Source organism: Etheostoma spectabile, chromosome 24 (assembly GCF_008692095.1).
Source record: "Etheostoma spectabile isolate EspeVRDwgs_2016 chromosome 24, UIUC_Espe_1.0, whole genome shotgun sequence".
NCBI lineage: Eukaryota > Metazoa > Chordata > Actinopteri > Perciformes > Percidae > Etheostoma > Etheostoma spectabile.
Genome location: NC_045756.1, coordinates 7,494,114 through 7,518,064, shown reverse-complemented (window position 1 = coordinate 7,518,064; position 23,951 = coordinate 7,494,114). Strand labels below are relative to the sequence as shown.

Sequence of the window (23,951 nt, the reverse complement as noted above, 5' to 3'; positions counted from 1 at the left end):
CAACTTTTGTTTTGTTCTGGGTCTTCTTAAAACATTTGATCCTATGTCAGAGCAAAACTTGAGCTTGTCCATTATAATCACCGCAAGGAACCAGGAACATAAAAAAAAAAATGAAATGATGCTCTATATAACTTGTATCGTGGAGTTCTAACTTACAAATTATACATAAACCGCTCTTTATGACGGTTTTGTTGGCGAGACGTTTCCACTGTTTAGGAACCCAACTTTTCTGCGTACACTATTAGAAAACCAGCTTGATCCAGATCGATTGGGTCCCCTCTTCATAGGCAACCACTTCACATGATTCTTGTCTTCCAAAAGGCCGCCTCCCTGCTGTGTCTGGTCGCCGAGGACAACGGGTAATTTTGTGGCTCTGCCTGTTATCCTCGTTTACCCTGGAGTTTTTTTTTGTTTTTTTTTACAAAGACATGGCTAAGCCTGCCTTCATGTACTGTATGTGTGTGTGTGTGTGTGTGTGTGTGTGTGTGTGTGTGTGTGTGGTGTCTGCGTTTAGTGTGTGTGTTGTGTGTGTGTGTTGTATTTTGTTGCTGTGTGTGTGGTGTGTGTGTTGTGTGTTTTTTTTTCCTTTGTGTTGTTGTCTGTCGTGTCTGTCTGTTGTTGTTTGTTCTGTCTGTCGTGTGTGGGTGTGTGTGTGTGTGGTTCTTTCTGTCTGCGTGTGTGGGTCTGTCTGTCTGTCTGTCTGTGTGTGTGTGTGTGTGTGTTGTGTGTGTGTTTCTGTTCTGCGTGTGTGTGTGTGCTGTGTCTGTTGTGGTGTGTGTGTGTGTGTGTGTGGTGTGTGTGAGTTTCTGTGTGTGGTTGTGTGTGTGTGTGTCTGTGTGGTCATGTGTCTGTGTGTGTGTGTGTGTTTCTGTCTGTGTGTTGTGTGTGTGTGTGTGTGGTGTGTGTCTGTGTGTGTGCGTGTGTGTCTTGTGGGGGTGTGTGTTGTGTGTGTTGGTGTGTTGGGTGTGTGTGGTGTGTGGTGTGTTCTGTCTGTGTGTGTGTGTGTGTCCTGTGTGGGCTGTGTCTGTGGTGTGTGTGTGTGTGTCTGTGTGTATGTTTCTGTCTGTGTTGTGTTGCGTGTGTGTGTGTGTGTGTGTGTGTGTGTGTGTTTCTGTCTGTGTGTTTGCTTGTGTTGTGGTGTGCTGGTTGGGTGTGTGTGGTGTGTGTTGTTCTGTTGTGTGTGTGTGTGTTTGCATGGTGTGTGTGGTGTGGTGTGTAGTGGTGCTTGTGTTTGGTGTTGTGGTTGGGGTGTCTGTCTGTCTGTCTGTCTGTCTGTCCATCCATCCATCATCCCTCGTTTCCTCTACCCTGCTTCCTCTATGAGAGGATATTTTAAGGTTATTTTTCTCTTGTTTTCTCTGCCTGCTGATGACAAATGGCTGGATGAGTGCCAGCGGAGGAAGAGGAAGAGGAGGAAGAGTTGAGTGACAGTGTTGTAAGACGACAGGAAGCGGCAGGCAGCTCCACCCTGATAGAAAGAGACAACGACGTTCCTCTTTCGGTTTTGTCTCACTTCTCAGAAATAGAGCAATTTCAAATGTTGCTGTACTTAGAAATTATTACGATGAACGATATCATTTTCTCTTTCAGTCAGTTTTTAACAATATGTTTTAGATTTAATTGTATTAGAACAAATTAAAGGTTTGAATGAACCCCAGGATACATCTTTACATAGGATACATCTATCTTATCTTCCTTTATTGATTATTTTTGTTGCTATGAACTTGTTTTGGGTCAAATGCCAAAAACTAACAATTGAAATAATAATAAAAATGAATAGTCTGACAAATAATCACTTAAATAATTACAATTTCTTAGGACCTTAGCTAATAGTAGCAAATAATTGAGGTTAAACAAAGAAGTGGCCATTACAGGCCTATCTAGAATCTCTAGTTCTAGGAATGTTGCACCACTTTGTGTGAGATTAGATCACTGGGTGGAGAAAAGTAAAAGTTGTTTTTACTTCCTGTGCGTGGTTTGTCTCAGAAAGTGTGTTCTTTCCCAAAAAAAATGCACAACACAAAACAGAAATCAATTTCACTGCACAATATGAGGGAAAAATGCAATTATGTTGAATTACAAAACCAGATATTAAAGTTTCTCAGCTTTTGCGATATGTCGCAGTCTTTCCCAAGGTCTTTATTGCACCAGTTGATATTTCTATGATGATTAAAAAACAATATATATTGTGCAGACTTAACTTAGATATCATTTAGATATCAAAGTGAAAAAAGGGATCAGAATCCAGTTTAATGTTATTTCTATTTTTTCTATCTTCACCTCCAGCCACCATGAAGAAAGGCCAGAACGGCTCCAGCGGTTCCAGCGAGCGAAACCCCATGTTCGGAGAAAACGTCCAGACTCCGTCCGCCGCCGCCGCCGCCTGCTCTTCCTCTTCCTCTTCCTCTTCCTCGCTCGCCCCTTCCAGCGAGGTGACGTCCATCGACGGAGTCCGGTTCAGCGAGGGAGACCTGCTGCTTCAGGTGACGCCTCGGAGATGCTGCTTGTTTAGTGTTTGAGGGGGAAAAGGCAACATGTTAAAGTTTCAAGTTAACGTTTGTTATTCTCGTGTCCAGGCGCTGAATGGCTTTGTGTTGGTGGTGACGGCTGAAGGGTACGTCTTCTACACAACGCCCACAATCCAGGACTTCCTCGGCTTCCACGAGGTGATACATGACGCGGGAGCTGATGATCAATATTAGTAGAGCAATAGTCTGGAGTTTTGGTGGTACATGTGTACGTTCAGAAGTAGTTTTAGTCGTCAACAGAAAACTCTGATTGGCAGATATCTATCTACTGGTCTGGATTTCCCTGCAGAGATCGAGACCAGGTAACCATTCCTCAATTGGACAGATAGTCTAGCTAGCTGTCTGGATTTACCCTGCAGAGATCTGAGGACCAGGTAACCATAGTCCTCAGATTGGACAGATAGTCTGCTAGCTGCTGATTTACCCTGCAGAGATCTAGGACCAGGTAACCATAGTCCTCAGATTGACAGATAGTCCTACGCTGTTCTGGATTTACCCTGCAGAGATCTGAGGACCGAGTAACCATAGCCCTCAGATTGGACAGATAGTCTAGCTACTGTCTGGATTTACCCTGCAGAGATCTGAGAACGGTATAACCATAGTCCTCAGATTGGACAATAGTCTAGCTAGCTGTCTGGATTTCCCTGCCGAGATCGAGGACAGTAACCATAGTCCTCAGATTGGACATATTAGTCTAGCTAGCAGTCTGGATTTACCCTGCAGAGAAAGAAATACTCAGAAATCAACCAGAGGTTAGAGCGCCAATACTAATGGAGTTTTTTCCATTACCTTGTACCTGCTCAACTCTACTCGTCTTTTTTATATATATTTATATATATTTTTTATATTTTAGACCTTAGTGGTCCCCTAATACTGTATCTGAAGTCTCTTTTATATAGACCTTCGTGGCCCCTAATACTGTAATGCGAAGTCCTTTTTTTTGTAATTAGTATTTATTGAGTTTTGAACATCACAGTCACAATACAGTCTGCCTTAACTTAATCCCAAAGTGATGACATTTAAATGAAAGAAAAAAAGAAATAAATTAAAAAAAAAAAAATTAAAAAAAAAAAAAGACTTAACAAAAGAAAAAAGAAAAACTGAAAATTTCAAATAATGAAAACACCTGGATCAAATATACAGTTTTTACTATAAGCACCACATTCTCATCTAGTAGCAATGTATTGCACATATTTCCCCCTTTAGTTACATATTTTTCTGCACTGTCAGGATGTTAGAGACATTTTTCATATGAAGCACTTTTGCCAACTCCATGCACCACTCTTGGAAAGAGGATCCCCCGGGTTCTTCCAGTTTCTCATTATTATTTGTTTTCCAACCATCACACTGGTCTGAACAAAGTCCGCTGCTCCACAGTTCGATGTGATTTGTGGATCATTCAAAACATAAAGCCTTGGACAGAACTCCAAACGAGTCTGGTTAATGTTTTCTATGCGATCATGAATCTTTAGCCAGTAGTTCTGAATCATGGGACATTCCCAGAGCAGGTGAAGAAGAGTCCCTTCAGAGCTGCAGCACTTCCAGCAATCTGCATTGTCCTTCAGCTTCAGCCTAAACAGCCGGGTCGGGGTCCAATAAAAACGATTGAGAATCTTAAACTGGATTAAACAAATTTTAATGTCTCTAGAAACCCTCTTAGTGTTTCCACAAATACGATCCCACTCTTTATGTGTGATATCAATTTTTAAGTCTGCCGACCAAGCTAACATTGTTACATAAGATATGGTTAGTGTCTGTTGAGACAACTGGCATAAAAGATTGCAGCTCGTCCCAAACCCATATTTCGTTTTCTGGAGAGAGGTTTGATGCTGAGGTTCTTCCTTTCCCTATGACAGTAACTAACATGTGGCGCATTTGTAAATACTTCCAAAAACATTTCTGGCAGATCGTATTCACAGCCAACCTTTCAAATGACTTTAATTCTCCCTCTCATAGGTTTCTACAGTAATGATCCCTTTTCCACCCAATCTTTCCATAGGAGGGAATGTTTATTAATACGTAACTTTGGGTTATCCAAATACAGATTCAGAATTGAGATAGACATTGATATTAAAAGCTTTAGAAAACTCTTCCACACATTATAGAGGTGATTATGAGGTGGGATTTTAATTCGGAGGGTTAAAGCTAGAAAACGCATTTATAGGGGTGAGTGGGGAGAGTATACTCCGTTCCAATCTCAAACCAGGGAGGGGCTCTCTCAGGTGGCAGAGTCCACTGGGCTATATGTCTCAGGCAAAAGGCATATGGTACAGGGCTTACTTGGGGAACCCATGCCACCCTTATTGATGGCACCTGGACGCTCTCTAACTTTATCCTTGCACGTTTACCTCCATAAGAACCTTTTGCAAATTTGGTCAAACCTTTTAAAGTACTTTTGGGGTATTGCAATAGGAAGACATTGAAGCAAATAGTTAATCTCGGGATACAGTTCATCTTCAGACGTTGACCTTTCCCCACAATGACAGGAACAGTAGTGACCATCTATCTTTCTAATGAATTTTATTGAGAAGTGGGTCCAAATTCTTTTCAATTATTTTCATTAAATTGGTGAGGGAAAGAGGAATACCAAGATATTTTATGCCTTCACTAGGCCACTGAAACTTCCCTGCCTGGAATAGAGTTTTTGGGACATACGAAGTCATGGAAGGGCCTCTGACTTAGACCAGTTAACTCTGTACCCTGATATTCTTGGAGAACGACTCAATACCCCGTAATGCTGGGACGGATCTGACTGGGTCCGAGGCAAGCCACAAAATGTCGTCGCATACATCAGAAGCTTATGTGTAGACTCATTAATTTGACTCCCCGAATTCTCTGATTCTCGCGAATAGCTGTTGCAAGAGGCTCCAGACTAGACAGAAAGCCCTGGCGACAACGCCGAGCCCTGCCGGTGCCTCTACCAAGTGTGAAATAAGAGGAGATCAGTCCATTCGTTCTCACAGCGGCCTGCGGATCTTTAACAGAATCTCTTCCATCTGAGAAATGTTGGCCAAATCCAACGTTTTAAGCGTATGGAGCAGATACCTCCATTCCAACCTATCAAACGCTTTCTCAGCGTCAAGTGAGATAGCTGCTGTTGCATCGTTGGAGTCCCGCATCGACCACATAATATTTATAAGCGCCTACATTATCGAATAATTTCTCTGTCTAATAAAGCCCACTTGGTCAGGGTGGATAAGTGACCCAAGGGTTTTATCCAGTCTATTGCAAGTATTTTAGATAAGAGTCTACAATCAACAGATATTAAGCTTATTGGACGATAGGCTTTTACAATCGTTGGGTCCTTTCCTTTTTTAAGTATGAGTGTGATAATTGCTTGGTTTAAGGAGGGAGGTATTTGCCAGATTCAAATGCTTCTGCAAGCATATTCTCAAACAATGGAATAGTCTTCAGCATAACATTTAAAGAATTCTGCGTAAATCCATCTTGGCCTGCGATTACTGATGGGAGGCCTAATTGCATCTAGTATCTCTTGTGAACTAATAGGCAAATCTAAGTTCCACCTGTTGTGAGACACTAGCTTAGGGAGGTTTAATTGTGAGAAATGACACTATCTCTATGTCTGTTGCAACGTTTTCAGATGTATAAAGATTTATATAAAATTCCTAAATGCACATTTATTTCCCTAGATTTAGTTGCTAGTCTCCCATCCTCAGTCATCACAGTTGCTACCAAAGATTTTGACTCTTTTGTTTAATGTACCTAGCCAAATATTCCCTGCCTTATCCCTGATTCAAAAGTAGTCTGCCTAGCCCTGAACAAAAGATACTCCGTTCCTTGGATATATAACATTGTATTCATATTTAAGGTGGGTCAATTCTTTTAAAATAGATTCAGATATTCCTTTTAATTTGCTTCAGTTCTTTATTCTCTTTTCTAGATCTGTAAGTTTAGATGCATTGGCCTTCTTCTTATGAGAAGAAATTGAATAATAATCCCCTTAAAAAGGCCTTCATGCTTCCCAGGCCACTATGGCAGAAGGAGCTGTGGGGACATTGGTCTCCATGTAAAGCCTGATCTGGGCACGTAGCTCTTCCTTAAATCCCATATCTTGTAGTAACGCTGAGTTGAAACGCCAAATTTGGATCTTTCTGTTTCTGATAAGGGGTCATTTGTAGTCTGACCAATGCATGGTCTGTCAACAGAATACTATCATAACACAGGACAGTGTGGCAGGCAGCAGAGAGCTAGAAATTAGAAAAAAATCTATTCTTGAAATAACTTTGTGGGCTCCTAGTAAAAAGTGTAATCTCTGTCCATTGGGTGGTTCAGCCTCCACACATCAGCCAGACCCATCGATGAACACATTCTCTTAATAAGCAAAACAGATTCTGGTATTCTGCCCAATGATGGTTTACTTCTATCAATGAGTTGATCTAGGAACATTGAAGTCTCCTCCAAGAATTATGGGATGTCCACGTCATGCAACTTACTTTCCAAGTCTAAGAAAAAGTAGGGTGATCAACATTGGGCGCATATATATTGGCAAGAATCACAGTGTGTCCTTGTATCTCTGCTAGAATTATAATCATTCTGCCCTCTCATCTTTGACCTCCCTCCTGAGCGTGAACTGAATACCTTTGCTAATCAGTATAGCTACTCCTCGACTTTTAGATGATCCTGCACGAAGACACGTGTCCTACCCAGTCCCTACATAATTTAACCGATTCCCGAGGACAGCAATGTGTTTCCTGCAAGAATACTACATCTTGTTTTAGTTTTCAGATGTCCCAGTATTTTCTTTCTTTTAATTGGACAGCCCAGTCCATTTACATTCCAGGATGAGTAACATAATGTCCTCCCACAACTAGTCATAGGCAGTCTTAATAAATTTTACAGTAGGATAGTTGCCATTCGATATAATATAAGATCCATGGTGGCAACAATATATAGTTACAAGACAAGGAATAAAGAAAAAACAAAATAATACCCATACAATAGTAATATCAATAAACAGAAGACCACGGGCCAGTCTGGCACAAAAAACAACAGAGCCAGATCGAACATTATTAAAATAAAACAAACAGGAAAATCTCCTAGGTCCGTGACTTGTGAAACAAGGGCAGCCCGGAAGCCCACTGCCCTAAGTGTTGTATGTAAAATTACGTTCAGATATTAGGTTTAGTAAAACTTAAGAATTTCTTATACAAAAACAGAAATTGTTGGCACTAACCCAAATCTCAGCTTAAAAATTATTTGTGACGTACAGCGCCGGTACATTGAAATTATCTGTCCATGTCCAAGAACTAAACAGGTCTGCATAGACCCACCTCCCGTCTCACATACCGTTACTTTCCGAAGCAGGCGGGCAGCAAGGTCTTGAGGTTTCCAAAGCATATCCATAGCGCGCCCGGATCGCATGACATGCATCTTAGCTCCTCTCGATGTACTCCATTGCTTTTCCAGGGTCATCAAACACTCGTGGACTGTGTCCACTGACACAAATCTTCAGAAGTGCAGGATATAGCATGCCGAATTTAATCTGCGCTCATGGAGTGCTTTCTTGCAACGCGAGAATGCTTCCGCTTCCTTTGAGTCTCCCTCGAGTAATCCGGAAAATCATAACTTGCTTGCCGTCCCACGTCAGACGATTCTTTTCCCGTGCAGCTTCCAGAATGGCTTGGCAGTCTTTGTATCGTAGCAAGCGCGCCACATTGTTCGACCCAGACTTTCCCCCGCTTCCACACGTTTCCCGATCCTGTGAGCGCGGTCCATCTCGATCCCACCCGGGGTGGACGGATGCCAAGAGCCTCTGAGATAAACTCGTTCAAGAATGCAGACACATTATTCTTTTCAGCCCCCTCCGGTATTCCAACGAATCTAAGGTTGTTGCGTCGGGATCTGTCTTCAGCTGCGGCCAGCCTGTCGGTCAACAGTTGTATATCCTCTTTAGTGGCTGCCGCCGGTCTTGCGTTGATGTTAGCTTGCTCGTCTTCTAGTTTACTCACTCGGTCCTCCACTTCCGTAATGCGAGAAATTAGGGAAGAGAGCTTTGTATCCACGGAGCTCAGAGAACGGCGAATTTCTTTCAGATCCGCCGTTTCTTCTAATATCTTACTCAGCATCCCGTGAATCTGGGCCATTTGAGGCTGGTCGGGCTCCGCGGCAGTATTAGCTGCGGCATCTTTGCTAGCTGCTCCTCCCTTTGTGCACATGTTGAGCTGAGTCTGTGCGGCCGAGCGAAGTTTTCTTTGTTCACTGTTACTGCCAGAAGACAAACTTTTGCCTTCCTCAGACATGTTGAGTTCAGCGTAGAATATTATGGAAAAAATACCTATATCTGAACTTATTTTAGGATATATTAAGAATGTTAACCCAGAAAGCAGCGGGAGCACAAGTTTCAAGCTGCCATCGCTTGTCCCTGCGTCACGTGACTCCTATCTGAAGTCTCTTTTATATAGACCTTCTTTCTAAATGGACAGAGGGTGAAAACAGGTATAATGACAACAACAGTATTTGAAAAATATTGTTTTTTTAACATTTTTTGAACAAGTATGAAGCTGAAAATAGAGCATGTTATGGGACCTTTAATCCATATAACAGGACGGATGATTTGTTTCTCTGTTTTTAGTCGGACGTCGTCCATCAGAGCGTGTTCGAGTTGATCCACACAGACGACCGAGCTCTCTTCAGACGGCAGCTTCACTTCTCTCTCAACCCGAACACCGTCCACAAAGATGGCACCGCAGTGAGTCCCAGTAAGTCTGCTCCTCATGTGAATGTGTGCTACACCTGAGCAACACAATCCCTCAAGTGTGTTAAGGGCTCCTCCAAAGCGTCAACCTTTGAACTTGATGACAGCAGCACAGATTATCAGCGTGAGGTGAGACTACTGTGGAAGCTGAACGTGTTGGTCATGTGCTGCTGCAGGTGAGCAGAGCTCGGCGGGGATCAGCAGCAACGTGGTGACCTACGACCCCCAGGCCATGCCGCCAGAGAACTCCTCCTTCCTGGAGAGAAACTTCAGCTGCCGCTTCCGCTGCCTGCTGGACAACTCCTCCGGCTTCCTGGTAACATACACACATCTTTAAGGGGGTTTTCGCCAAGGCCTGAACCGACGTTGGTGTTTAATGAGTCGTATACATTTGATCCTGTACCTTTTGGTTTCACATAGTTTCACAAAGAACTTTTTAATGACGTACATATGGCGTGTTGTCACCACATACGATAATAACACATAACACAGCAGACTCTATACAGTATAGGAAATGTCTGTAGTAATATGCTACATATTCGTTAATTCAGTTACATTTTATGAACCCGGGAGCCGCCAACACCACCGCCTTCTCCGCGAAACAACGGCAGAAGAAATCCCTGACAGTTTGATAACCACATCCAAAACACAAGATTCCCTCTCTGAGAAATACTTTCAAAGTATTGATGTTTAGAAATACAAAATTACACAGCGCTAAAGGATCACAGAAGGGAAAAGTCACGTCACGCCACTGACCACCTGTGTGAAACAAATCTCTCTCTCTCCGCTGCGCCATGTTGTAAACTTAGATGGATTTTGATTGGCTGTCGGTGTCTGTCTCCACCGCGTCATGTTGTGAACTCACATTGATTGTGATTGGCTGTCAGGGTTTCTATCATTCATCAAATGGCTCTGAGTTGAGTTACAGTTGGGGTGTGGACTCTACTATCCCCCCCCCCTCATAATCCATTCTGGTCATTTTCTGGGCATCTTTTTTTTGCTTTTTGGGACATTTTTGTCGCATTTACAATGTTGTTGTCGCTTTTTTCACTTTTTTTGGGGGCAATGTTTTCTCAGTTTTTGTCGCCTTTTTTGGAGTTTTTTTGCACGTTTTTGTCTCTTTTGTTAGTTTATTTCCCCCTGAGTTCTTTGTCGCTTTTAAAAAAAAGAAATTTTTCCTCGCTTTTCTCAATAAACGTCCACAAGACTTATCCCAGGATCTCCCTAGATCTCACCTCCCCATGTTAAATCCAGAGTCACGCCCTTGGTTATCGTCATAGTAATAGTTATCGGTCCCAGTGGATGGGCCCTTTATCCTGCAGCTGATCATTAGAAAGTAAGAGTAAAACTTAGACTGGGAGGGGTATGTTTTCTCTCCAGGCCCTGAACTTCCACGGCTGCCTGAAGTTTGTTCACGGTCAGCACCGCGTGTCCGAGGACGGGACGCTGATACCCCCGCAGCTCGCTCTGTTCTCCATCGCCACGCCGATGCAGCCGCCGTCCATCCTGGAGATCCGCACCAAGACGCTCCTCTTCCAGACCAAACACAAGCTGGACTTCACGCCCTTGAGCATCGACAGCAGGTACTCGCCCTCAGGTTGTCCACTACTCAGATCTGTGAAACTACAACAGCTAGACAAGAATTCATTTATTAACATTACAGACTGTAGAAAGAACAAAAGATAGATCTCTCTCAATGAAATTAACAAACACATGTCATCACCTACTTTGGTATAAACATAATGTTCTGACAAGCTGACAAAAACAGAACTGAATATATATTGGTAGTGGCCATCAAAAGAAAGAATTATAAGTCATCAAAACAGATTTATTTAGTATTTCCTCTATATATCTATGATTCTAAAACTAAGAATTTATTAAACCTATTGTATTCAAGTTTTAGACAACCAGCATACAAAAAAACACACACATAAGACCAGACAACTAACAAAATACTTTGAAATCATTAAAACAATTGCCATATTTTGCGTTTGCTGAATAATATTGTAATAACCTTTTTTCTTAGAAAACAAAATTACCCTAAACCCAGCAAAAATCGACAAGAGTGCAGCACCTGGAAACACAGCCCCGTGATCTTTAATTGAAGTTAATTTGACATTAATTTAACGTTGTTCTACAGAGGGAAGGTGGTTCTGGGTTACAGTGAAGTGGAGCTGCGTATGAAAGGTTCAGGCTACCACTTCATCCACGCCGCAGACATGATGTACTGCGCCGAAAACCACTTAAGAAGTAAGTCACCTCTTTAAGTCATTTACTCAGTAAACAACAGGGGCGGAGCCCAAGTCTTGAGAGAGGGTCCGGGGGTCATGTTACATTTACAGCAGCTATATGCTTTAAGCCGTCTGATAACAGAAGGCCTAACAATCGGATCATCATTTGGGCACATCCTATTTTCTGTGTTTTGGCAGTCTTTTTCTCTCACTTTTTTACACCCCGTTTGGTATCTTGTTGTTCTCCATCATTCTGAAACCTGAACACAACAAATGTTGAGGACGACTCGTTTTCACTCCTGCCACCTCATGAGAGGAAGAAACTTTCCGATGTTTCTATTTTTAAGTTCCATTACATAGGCTGGGTTCCTCCATTGATTTGCCGGTCCAGTCAGAGAGACGGAGGGAAAATGAAAAAAAGTTTAACTTATTTGAAAACCATCAAACATGTACATGGACATTTGTCCATGTACATCACCTTAAAATGGTCTCTTCCACTTCCACGCTTCTAGGTCTACTATATGTTGATGTATGTTTGGATATTTATTGATTGATATACTGGACTCTTTCTGTCTTGTATCCAGTGATGAAAACCGGAGAGAGCGGCTTCACGATTTTCAGGCTTCTGAGCAAATCAAGGAAGTGGGTCTGGGTCCAGGCCAGCGCCAGGTTGGTCTTTAAAGAGGGGAGACCAGATTTTGTCATGGTCCGGCAGAAGGTTTTGACGTAAGTGTCTTTCTAAGTCTCTAAGAACTTGTCCTTCTTTGTCCAAGTAATATATACATTAGAAGCAGCGACCCACTCTTGTTGTTTTGCCACAGAAACGAAGATGGGGAAGAGCAGCTACGCCTCCGTCGGCAGCAGTTACCGTTCAACTTTGCCACCGGAGAGGCGTTGCTTTACGACATCGCTCCAACCGTCGACATCCCCGACCCCTGCTCCGCCCCCAAGCAGAGGAAGTTGGACAACTACACCGTCAGCCCCGACTCCATCCTCGGCTGCATGCTAAGTCAGGACCAATCCATCTACTGTGAACACAATGACACCCTCAACTCCCTTAACGACACCGCGTTCAAGGACACCCACGCCACAGTCAGCGTTCCCGGAGACCTCTGGCAGCTTACTTCGCCCAAACCTGCCATGGGGAGCCTGGTGAAGTCCGAGGGCACCGTTCAGGACATGATGGAGACCCTGCAGCAGATCCTCGGGGACAGTGACCTTTGCAACACCGTGGATGTGGAGCCTGAAGAGCTCAAGAGCTGGGAGAGCACCCTGTTGAAGATAAGCAACAACAGCTGCGAGATAAACGAAGAGCTGGACCACATTCTCAGCAACGACATCCTGTCGTACGTAGAGGAGCAGCTCCAGAAGGAGGGCGGATTCAAGCTGCCAGATCAGCTGAATGAAATACCATCCTGCCTTTCCACTTTGGACCTCCAGAACCAGATTCCTGGCCAGGCTGGGGTTCAGAACTTCGGCTGGCCTCTGGAGCCCCAGAACCAGCTGATACCAAATGAAGGGCAGATGGTAACCGGACAACCGACTCCAGTCGTGGGAATGATGAAACTGACTCACATGGATCTTCCACAGTTGAGTTCTGGTTTAAACGGTCCAACCCTTCAGCAGATCGCTTCACAACAAACGGTCCCCACTTCTGCTGGTCTTCAAATGGGAACCACAGGCAACACTGGCGCTCCAGTTACCTTCAACCCCTCGGTGGGGGCTAAAACACAGAACCAACTGAAAAAAAGACAGTTAAATCCCATGTTCAGCTTCCAGGGCAACCAGTGGACCTCTTCTGTCCCCAACTCAAACCAAGCCGACAGCTTTGTTGAAACCTATGCCCCAAACATTTCAAACGAACCAGGTTTTGCTGCTGATCCTTCCTTGTCAAGTTGCCCACAGGGCCACTTTGCACTTCAGACACAAACAAATGACAACCAGAGACAGTCTTGGCTGCTGGAACAGCAGCTGATCTCAAGCGGACACCAGGGTGCCTGCCTCAGCCAAATGTCAGGATTTCAAAGGAATCCTCTTCCTGGGGTCACCATGGCCCAGAAAGCTGTCAACAGCAGACCAACGTTCAGAGCTTCAGAGACTTCAAATGTACCGTTTCCCGTCCAGCAGGTCATGGAGCCGCCTCTTGCGTCTTCAAGCAGTTGTATGTTCAGAAATGCCCCCGCCTCCGTGCCTGTAAACGGAGTGAACCTCGGTCAGACGCCCTCATGCCAGAGACCGGACAACGCCAGCCAACAGATTCCTTCCAAGCTGTCCTGCTTCTATCAGGGTCTCCCTGGAAGTGGATCCGTGCCGGTGAGGACGTCCGTCCCTGAGCCTGATGGGGCAGCGCTGTCCTGCCAAATAACGGCCGGTCTCGACATGGACAACCTGCTGTTCAGTGAACAGACGCAGGTATATCAGTAACAGCATGCCTATCTTTCAACTTTGAAGACCTCTTATTTTTTAAGATAAAGTGCAGATTTAATTGTTTTCTATGTTGTAGCACATTCCCTGTAAATGCTTCAATTTTCCAAATTGGCTAAGAACTTTATAATCTTACCTGCCAAAGTTAATTTTTACTTGCGTTTGGCAGACTGGCAGGTGTCAATTTAAAGCCCTGGTCAAAGTCTACATTGACTAGCCCTAATTCTAAACTGCGGTTGATTCAGGAATCGTCCTCCAAGATAGAACGGACAAATTACGTTTATCTTTTTTTTTTTAATCAAGTTCTCATCACACACTCGACAGTCATTTTGTTTCCTGAGCTCGCCTCCCTAATTACACCCGTTCCACCAAATGAGGCTGCTTTGCAGAGGCACCGTTGCTTAGCTGCCCTTGACAATAGTGATTGGTGTAGAGAAATGCCAATAAACCGGAGCACATTTTTCTCCCATCTTAATGCTGTGTGGACTCACCAGACCCCCCTACTCTTCCGCAGAGCTGTGGAGGAGGGTCTGGCAATGTGAGACTAGCATTTCCTTTACATATTATCTATTTGACTAAAATTCCACTTATTTGGTTGACTGGTCTCTAAATTCCCCAGGGTATTTGCGATTATAAGAAGGGGTTATTCACTCCAAACTTAAAACTTAAAACAACATTTACAATGAATTCTTTGTGTCGTTTCATAGATCAACAGCTGTCCTGTCGACGGAAACGGTTTCCCCTTCTCCTCGCTCCCCAATGGAACCGCATACTACTCAGAGAGCAAATAGGAATCAGGCGCTGTGGGATCCCCAGCCGGGACTGAACCGGCGGTTTAAAGGAAGCAAAAGGACTCTAGCTCTAAACACGGAAGAGGATCAGACTGAAGAACAGACCTATTCCTGAGGAAAGGACGAAGAGACTCTCTCCTTTTCTCTTTTTTCTTCTTATTCGGAAACAGCAATGGACGCTTTAAGTGTTTGGTTCAGGGTGGCCGGTCTTTGAGGAAGAGAAGAAAAGGAAAACGTATGGTCCCATCTTCGGAGCTGGTTGGTTAACAAACAACGAAAAAGGTTAACGGATGATCTGAATCAATCAATCAAGATGGAGACAATTTTTAACCGCTGGTAAAAGTCCTTGTTTTTCTGCCACGTTGATGGATGAAGGTTTGGCTCCAGCCGCCCCGGTGTCGTCACTCATCGTCAGCCAATCAAGCGCTGTGCTGCGCTGCTCTTTATCTTTAGTCCCAGGGTTCAACATTAAGGCAAAACACCATCGGGCAAGTAACCATAGCAACCTATTTGTCCATTTGGGCGTCATTGTATCATAAAAGACATCATTTTAAAAATTCTGTTGGCATTAAGGCCTTCATTGTGACAGCTTAGAAATATAAGGACAGAGAGAATGACGTGCAGGAAATTGCTGCAGGACTGAATCCAACCCACAGCCACGAGGACTGAGCCTCTATGTATGGGCGCCTGCTCTACCACTGGGCCACCCAGGCACCCTCGGAGAATGCTTGCTGAATGCGCCGTTGGCCAATCAAGAATTGAGTTGGTGACTTAGAAGTTTATTTGCAACATTTACGTTTATTTTTTTATTTTCTTTACATTTTCTTTGACATTTGGCTCTACTTTCAATATGGGTATTTTTTTCCCACACTTTTTTCCGACACTTTACACGTTTCTATTTTCAAAACGGGAAAAACAACAATTTGTATTGCAGCCAGTTAAAATTAAGTCAAAAACAACCAAAACCTTAACGTTGAACCCTGCAGTCCTCATTGTTGAAGCCTTATCTCTTGTAAAAACCCACACAGACTGTACAAAAAACACAGACAACGCCTTAAAATCGGACTTTTTGTTTAGGTTCCGAGCACGCACTTTCCAAGCTGCAGCGGGCTTTCCCCCCCCCCCCCCCCCCCCCCCCCCAGTGGTTAGAAATGGTGCTAGGTGTAAACCGAGCCCTGGGTATCCCGTTCTGCCTTTGAGAAAATGAGCCGATTTGAAATCTTGCTCCTGATGAGGTCATAAGGGGCAAGGTTACCTCCCCTTTCTCTGCTTAGCCCGCCCAGAGAATTAGGCCTTTCCCCTGAAATATAGAAGTGTCTTTGACCATGCAAAGTCTATGGGAACAGTCTTTGTGGGCCAGAGGGTTGTCAGATGTTACAGTTCCACCACTGGCTGCCGTTGGTGGACAACGCGTGCTTGCCGCTGCTAGGGCTAGAAACTAACAACAACGTAGCGATCGTCTCCCACAGACTGGGGAAAATATCAGCGGGTGTACGGCGTATACGGCGTATCACATAGGCCACGCCACTGCCTCCCACACGGCGGACGAGACCTGTATGTTTGACCCTGAATGAAAGTTCAAAAAAGAAAGACTTACTTCCTGCCGATGCTCCGCTGTCTCCGACGCACAAAAACACAATACTCTCTAAATATCTCTTTTCTATTTTGGAAGGATAAAATATATCTTAACTTGTTTCTGCTGTTTTTGTCCTTTTAAAAATTGTATCTCAGTCGCATTCATTTTTTCTTCCATTGAGGGAGATAGGGTATATAAAAAGAAATTTAAAAAAAACGCACAACCAAATGACATCATTATCCCACTAAAAGAGGGCTTTTACCATTTAAAGATGATGCTGCTTGTGTTATGTATATTTTTTAAAGCATTCAGTCAGAGCTTCTTTTTTTAATCACTGAGCCAGTCCTATATTTGTCTTTTCCGTAATATTTCTGTCTTGTTGTTTTCCTGTTGTAGGGAGAAAGAAAGAAAAAATATAGAATCTGACAGAAAGCTCAGTCTTTTTACATCTTAAAACATTTCCACTGGGAATATTTGCTTAAAAAAACAATGCAGTGAAAATGTAACATTTGATACAAACCAAAAGTGCCCTTTCCTTAACTTCGTCAGAGCCAATTTGTGAGATAACGTTTCTTTAAAGTGTTGCCAAAGCATAGCGAAGAGAAAAGAATTCATAAAGAGCTTTCGTTACAAAAAGGGAAGTGTGTTGATACCAAAATTAGGATGGTTTAGTACTCTGCATATAGGTATAGAATCATAAACTCGTTACTGTGTCTTATTTGAAAACAATCAACTTAAAGTAATAATAATAATCTTACATTTTACATAAGATTTTGCTTTTTAATAGGCCTAGACTGAGAGTCAATGCCGAGCAGAACCACCTAACATTTCGGTGTTTAAAAAAAAACAAAAAATTCAATTTTTTTTGAGTTGAACATGAAACTAAAGCTGGCGATTAAAGACCAGGATGTTAATCAGACTCTCTGTAGCGTGCTGAGATGCGAGAGTGGAGCCTTAAGTCATATTTCCATCTCTTTTCTCTTTTCCGGCTTCTGTCTTTGTCTAATTATTTATCGGCGTTTTTGCATCGCACAAATCGAAAAACCAAAAACAAAAGGTTTATAGGCAGCTATTGTGTATTTAAAACACGGAAGAAAAAAATGGGGAAAGAACCTTTTTAAAGGTCTGTTTATTTAACCCTCCTTTTGTCTTTGGGTCAAATTTGACCCATTTTCAACAAGTCTACATCAAAAATGTGGGTTTCTCTCAACTAATTGTCCAAGAAACAAAAAAGAAAACGTGGATGGTTCATACAATGCTCTTTAGTAGAAAAAAAAAAAAAGATCAGCTGAATACTTTCAATTAATTTGGGTATTATTAGATTTTATGACATTTGAAAAAAAAATGATAGAAGGTTGAAAAAATGCTTCAAAAACATGGGGAAAGAAACAAGAAAAACTTCAAATAAAATCAAGAGAGACAGAAAAAGTGACCGAAAAGTCAGAAAAGGCTTCAAAACGTCTACAAAGTCTTTGGAAAAAGGGACAACAAACCTGGGCAAGAAGCTTCAAAACGTCCAAAAAGAAGACCGAAACATTGGGGAAACCCCAGAAAGGGTTAAAAAACAACGACGACGCGATTAAGCACTTAGATTGAAAAAGAAACCCCACGACAAAGCTTCAAAACTGTGCGTCGCTTCATATGAACTGGGATTTGGTTTCGTGTCGCCAGTTATCAGCACTTTCTTTTTTTTAACCCTCTGGGCCCTGAGGCCATTTTCACAGTTTAATTTCCGTCTGGATTTATTTTATAAAAAGCTTGTAAAACATCAACCCTGTTGTCTACAGTCAAGATATGAACATCATTTTTTTAGGACAAACTGGGTTATAAGAATATTTGGGTTACAGTGAGGTCACTTGCATGTTAAAAATGGTTGTAGGGCCTTAAAGACAAATAAATAAATGAATCTTCCAGATATGAATTGATATCACAGACATATAAGTAAAACCTAAGCCATTTTCCTTTCTAAAACACTTCTCATATGTCTTGGGAGTCACACTGTGAAGAAATAATCATTATAACTTATACAGTTGACAAAATACATGCATTTTTTCCAAAAAAGTCCAGACGTTTTGCTCTCATGACATTTACTTATGCCAATAATAACATAATAATGTCATATTTATTGATATTACACCCACAGCAATGTTATACAAGCAAATATGTGTCTAAATATTGCATTATTTTGCCTTCCATAGAGTCTATAGGCATTTTTGTCCCCTCTGGCCTTCCATACAAGAGGGGTGCCTTTATCGCCCATATATGGGCATGTACAGTATGGATTTAAAGCCCAAAGAGGCTGAAGTTCCAGGCTGGATAGAAAATCCCCTGTAGAGGCTAGAAAGACCCAGAAAAGACCGCCGTAAACCCGAAAACGTCAGGATTTAAACGAAACCTAAAGTGAGTAAATCGCTTGTATGGTTCAAAAGTTATTAAACTATGAATCAGAGGTACGTTTTTACTCGTGGGCGAGTGTCTCGGGCTCTCATTATAAATTCTCTCATATAAGGAGGTTTCAGCTGATTTTTACAGATAAGAGACTCGAATGTTTCAAGCAAAATACCAAAAAAGATAGTCGGCCTGGAGCCGTGTTTCCATCCACGTGTCAATCAAATGATCTGAAATTCGCTTAAAACGTTTAACCCTCATGTTGTCTTCGGGTCAAATTGATCCGTTTTCATATCAACGTTCTTTTTAACTGCCCAAAATCACGTGGTTGATTCCACCCAACGCTCTTTGCCAAGTACAAATCTCTACTTTCATTCATTTTGGAGGGTCTTTTTCAATTTTATAGCATTTGAAGAAAAAATCTGAAGTGGTTTTGAAATTGTAAAGTTGACGTATTCCAGTCGGTGATTATCCATCAACATCCATTCCTTTCATTTTAGTCGAAGTAGTTCAAAATGTCAGATTTTATAGCTCAAACATCAGGTTGAATTTCCAATGAATGATCATTGACCATAACCTCAAAAATAACTGTAAAACTAAAGTTAAGAAGTTAGTGTTGAAAATGTCAAAAATATTGACAATGAAAAAAGCGTCAAAAGTGTTTGTTTTTTTCAATCGATAAAAAGCATGAACATAAGCGTTGATTTTGAATTTTGATGGGAAGACAACACAAGGGTTAAAAATGGATTTTAAAATGTTTTTTTTTTTTTTTAAACCTGCCAGTAATGACGTGACGTGCTGTTTTTCGATCATTTGAGACATTTTTTGGGGATTTCCATTCACTGAACTGCACAGCATTCAAGCTAACGTTTCAAAAAAAGACTGCTCGCCAAAAATGGATCGCACCATCTACCTTCAAATAATTAATGTTGCACAAGCTGTAATAGCGCGTATGTGCCGGCTGATTGACAGATTGAGTTACAGTAAGACAACAACGATGCTACCAGAACATCGCTATGGTGATGCAGATGCCAGACGACAACGACGTTAAATAGCCGCTGTATTTCCCTCGCAAAAGTGACATTTGAAGTCTTTTGTCTCCTCATTCGTCCACTTGTGTCTGTCTTTGTTTGACGCCCGCTGTGTCACGAGACGTTTCTCGATTAAGAGAAAATCCGATGGCATCGAACGTACAAACTTTGTGTCGACATTCCTGAAATTCAATCGAATTTCTGGACATAAGACGAGTTTCCAACGTGTCCATAAGTCGCACTTAAAACTCGGCTGGACAGCTTCTACTACGTTTTTTTTTTATTTTTTTAAAGAAGCTGCAATATTTCTTTGACATTTTAACAATGAATACGTTTGGTCGGTGACTCGTCCTAGCTGGGGGGCGTGGCCTGTGGAGTCTGATTGGATAACGTAGCGTTACCCCAGTATACATACTCAAAAGCACTTAAACCTCATGACAGAGCAAGAAACAGTACATAAAAATGTTGTTTCCCCACATGTTGTTGTTAGCTACCTGATTGCGTCTCCAGGTAACAGACAGCTAACGCTAACCATTAGCTTATGTTAGATGATTCATCCTGATTGTACTAGCAGTTACCCCAGGGTCATCAAGCAGTCTGTTGTTATCCCACGTTTTTCACACCACAATGTGCTAAACTCATAATTTTAGACTTAAAATGTCATCGTAAAAACAATCGAATTGAATAATAAGGTTAATTTACCGTATAAATCTACAAAACAAACAAATTCTCATCAAAATGAAGTCTTTTTTTCTCCATGGATATACTTTATAAGAAGCATGCTAGAGAGAAAAATGCAACAGCTACACAGAAGGGAGGATATCGTTTCTATGAACATGAGACTCGGTACAAAATAAATTGCTTATTTCGGAGGTTTGTGACTTTAAAGGGTAATTTTGTCTTTTTTAACCCTATATTTTTGTGTGTACCCGACTAAAACGACAATCTTTGACTTCGGTCCAGTATTAAGCGTGAACGCTGTAACCGGCAGCAACAGACCGGCTGCAATTTATCCCTATGGGGTAAATATGCATTGTCAATTCCGTCCACTAAAAGTGCTGGTTTTGCCACTGAGAGGCTGAAATTATTATACTTAGAGTCTAACAACAGAGATAGACCTTTAGTACCAGAAATAGATCTGAAGTAGCTATCTTTAAACTCACCAAACTCCAGTTAAAAAATCAGTACTTTTAGCGTGCATAGAGCCAACATATTTTCACCTGTAAATCTGTTAACTATGTGTTTATTTCAACCCAAACTAGAGTTGTGACGCTTACAAAAGTGGAAAGACGACCCAAAACGGCTTTTCATAGTTTTATTTTGTTTCTGCTGACTTTGAATAAAGTGTATTTTACGATGTTAAAAGTACTGTTTATTTACATGGAATCTGGTGGGTTTAGCTAACGTAATTTCACCGATGTTATGTGTAAAAAAAGGATCTTACTCTTTAACAGAAAGGTCGACCTCCTTAGAAATCCTTTCGATAATGTTGTCAGACACTTAGAATATTAATCTAAGTTTGTCAGCGGCCAAACGAGCACTTTTGTGGACGTAAATTGAAGATGCACAATTGCCCAATAACTTTCTCCGCTGCCGACTGCAGAGAACTCACTTAATACTGGACCAACGTCAAAGATTGTTGCTCACATAAGTCAAAAACAGAAAAATTTGGGGCAGGTTTAAAAACCCTTTAAATGCCTTTAAAGGCATTAAAGTTACCCTTTAATGCCTTTTCAAATTTGAGTGCTTCCAATCCAATCACTAAGTATTCATGTCGCAATATTAAATCTATTTTGTTGCTTGCTTGTAGTTGAAAAAACTCTTTGTACTTTTTATACTTTGCAAACACCAGAAGGCCAAGGCTCCACATTGCAGTAGCTTCGTGTACCTGTATATAAATACATAAATGTTCTGTTTAAAATATGTCTATGTCCTATATTGTGTATTTTAACGCCGTATTGCCTTAACCCTGACTCACGCCTTCATCATTTATTGTACATATTGCACAACATATACAAAACAGTAAGTAATAACTTCCTGTTATGATGTTTTTTTGTAACTTTTCAACACATTGTTCATTTGCCTTCCAAATCTGGCCTCTAACAGCGTGTTGAGTGTTAATCTTTTCATGCTTGGAACAACGCATTATGTAATAAAACGTCAAAATGTAATACATATATACTTCACTGTGTGATCTGCCGCATTTTGTTATAAAAACCCTGAACGCAACATGCAATAAATGTAGTGATGAAAGTCTACTAAACAGAAAGTATATTTTTTTAAACAAAATTTTGAGTCACCATGAAAATGAATTAATACATTCATTTTGGTTTGTTATTGCATATTGCATTTTGGTTCAAATAAAGCCTTTCATTCAACCCTTTGCAAATATGGAGAAATTAAATACACATCGGGTCCAGGGTTTTATTACATAATTAAGTGAACGATGGTTACATCTTGCAAATGTGTTACATAATGCGCTGTGACAATGTTCATCACATTAAAGGTGATCTGATCCCACTCTGCAGTGTTTCTTAATGGCGGTCTCTGGCTCTAAATACATGGGTTTTATTGTAAAATTTGACAATGTGAAAAATGATATGAACTTGAACGGTGATAACACAAAGTGAGTGTTTATCTCTTTTGGGGGGAATTTCTTATTCTCTTAATGAGGATTCAGTGAAAAAATACAGGTATAAAAACTGCCCCTGTTTTTTTTATAGCCGTTATTTGAGTCTGAAATAAAGAAAATGTCACTGTGTTGTTGGGGAAAATGATAATTGACATGAAAGGAGTGCTTCTCTTACTTTTTTCAATAATGTTCCCCCTTTGAATTCGGTTTTTAAGCCCAGTACCCTTTTTTTGTAGAAAACTATAAAGTTAGTATAAAGACGAACAAGCCTTGTAACTGAAAAACATTGAAGCGAGTGCTACGCTAGCTAATGGAAAAGGTGACAACAACTTTAAAAGAAAAACTAGAAACTTCTAAAACTAGGAGAAAGACTGCAGAAAGAACCGAGGAAGGCAACACCAGGTCTAAAATAGAATCCAAAACTTTGAAAACGCAAAAAAAAACAATTCAAAAGAGCAACAGAAACTTCGACCAAGTGGAATGAAGGGACGAAGTAATGCAACACTAGGTTGACAAAAGGGACAACACATTTTAAAAAAGGGGCAAAAAACTTTGAAAAAAGCCACAAAATTGTTCAAAAAATAGACAATAGAAGAAGGAAGGAAGGAAGGTAAGAATAGGTCCAAAGAAGGCGACAAAAATGTCACAATTTTGATAGGAAAAACATGTCTAAATAAAGAGGTACAATGTTCTACAATGTACATTTTGCAAAAACATGTCATGTACCCCTGCAGGTCTCCAGAATACCCCCTGGGGACATGGAGCTCTTTTTGAAGCATATTCATGGATTTCTTCACTGTAGTTTTGGGTGGCGTGATGGTCTCCAGTGTCCACTAGATGGCAGTGTAACTCCATGGTTTGCAGTTGAAAGCATCTGCTGCCTGTTTTGCCAATCCGGGCCAAATGAAGCCCTTAAACCGGGCCAAATAAAGCCCCAAAACCGGGCCAGATATTGTCTTACTTTGGCCCGCTGCATTAGCACCTTAACTAAAACGTCACCGTGCCAAAGCAGAAAAAAATGAAACCACGTTAAAAACAAAAAGCACATGTGACCTTTAACATTTCTATGTTTATTAACACGGAAAGCAATAACATATCCAGGTATAAAAATATACAGTACTTTTGGGATTATCGTTACTGACGCATATATGTTTCAGTTGGTCAACATGTCTTCTGCATGAAAAAATTGGACAAAATCATTTTTTGTGATAAAGAAATGTGTCTTCATTTGTGTCTAAAATGTACAGTATTTAATTACTTGGCTCTGAATTGCTGTTTACATAATTATGGGGGGCTCTTATACAAAATGACACCGAATCTACGTGTTTATTAAAATATTACAACATTAGTGATGTATAAAACGTCCCTAATGTATTGTTGTAGTTTGTGAAAGGTCCACTGAGAATAATGGAGAATATTTAATAATATTAAATAATAATATTTATAATATATATATATTTTTTTTTAAACACTTTTAAGAACACTTAACTGCTACTTTAAAGAGTTAAAAAAATAAATAAATAAATACACTTTTAATTAAAAAAACAAAAGTGATGACGCGACATTTGACCCGCTGCACGCTCCCGACGTCAAATCAGTGCCCGGGAAGCGCGCGCTAGTTAGGGGTCCGGGAGA

The 23,951-nt window shown here is 41.3% G+C and overlaps 1 protein-coding gene across 2 annotated transcripts in view; it reads left to right on the top strand.

The window, feature by feature from the left end:
* Positions 1-17,663, top strand: part of ahr2 (aryl hydrocarbon receptor 2) — a 90,955-nt gene extending 73,292 nt beyond the window's left edge. Inside the window, exons 3-12 of one of the 2 annotated variants that reach the window (XM_032506490.1) lie at positions 2,287-2,483; positions 2,577-2,666; positions 9,121-9,247; positions 9,420-9,559; positions 10,624-10,826; positions 11,384-11,493; positions 12,059-12,200; positions 12,296-13,118; positions 13,467-13,886; positions 14,606-17,663. In XM_032506490.1, coding sequence (XP_032362381.1) covers positions 2,287-2,483; positions 2,577-2,666; positions 9,121-9,247; positions 9,420-9,559; positions 10,624-10,826; positions 11,384-11,493; positions 12,059-12,200; positions 12,296-13,118; positions 13,467-13,886; positions 14,606-14,689 — 2,336 coding nt within the window. In that variant the 3' untranslated portion in view covers positions 14,690-17,663. Of the gene's footprint in view, positions 1-2,286; positions 2,484-2,576; positions 2,667-9,120; positions 9,248-9,419; positions 9,560-10,623; positions 10,827-11,383; positions 11,494-12,058; positions 12,201-12,295; positions 13,887-14,605 lie in introns of both variants that reach the window. The other variant, XM_032506489.1, reaches the window with a different exon arrangement.
* The last annotated feature ends 6,288 nt before the right edge of the window (positions 17,664-23,951 follow it).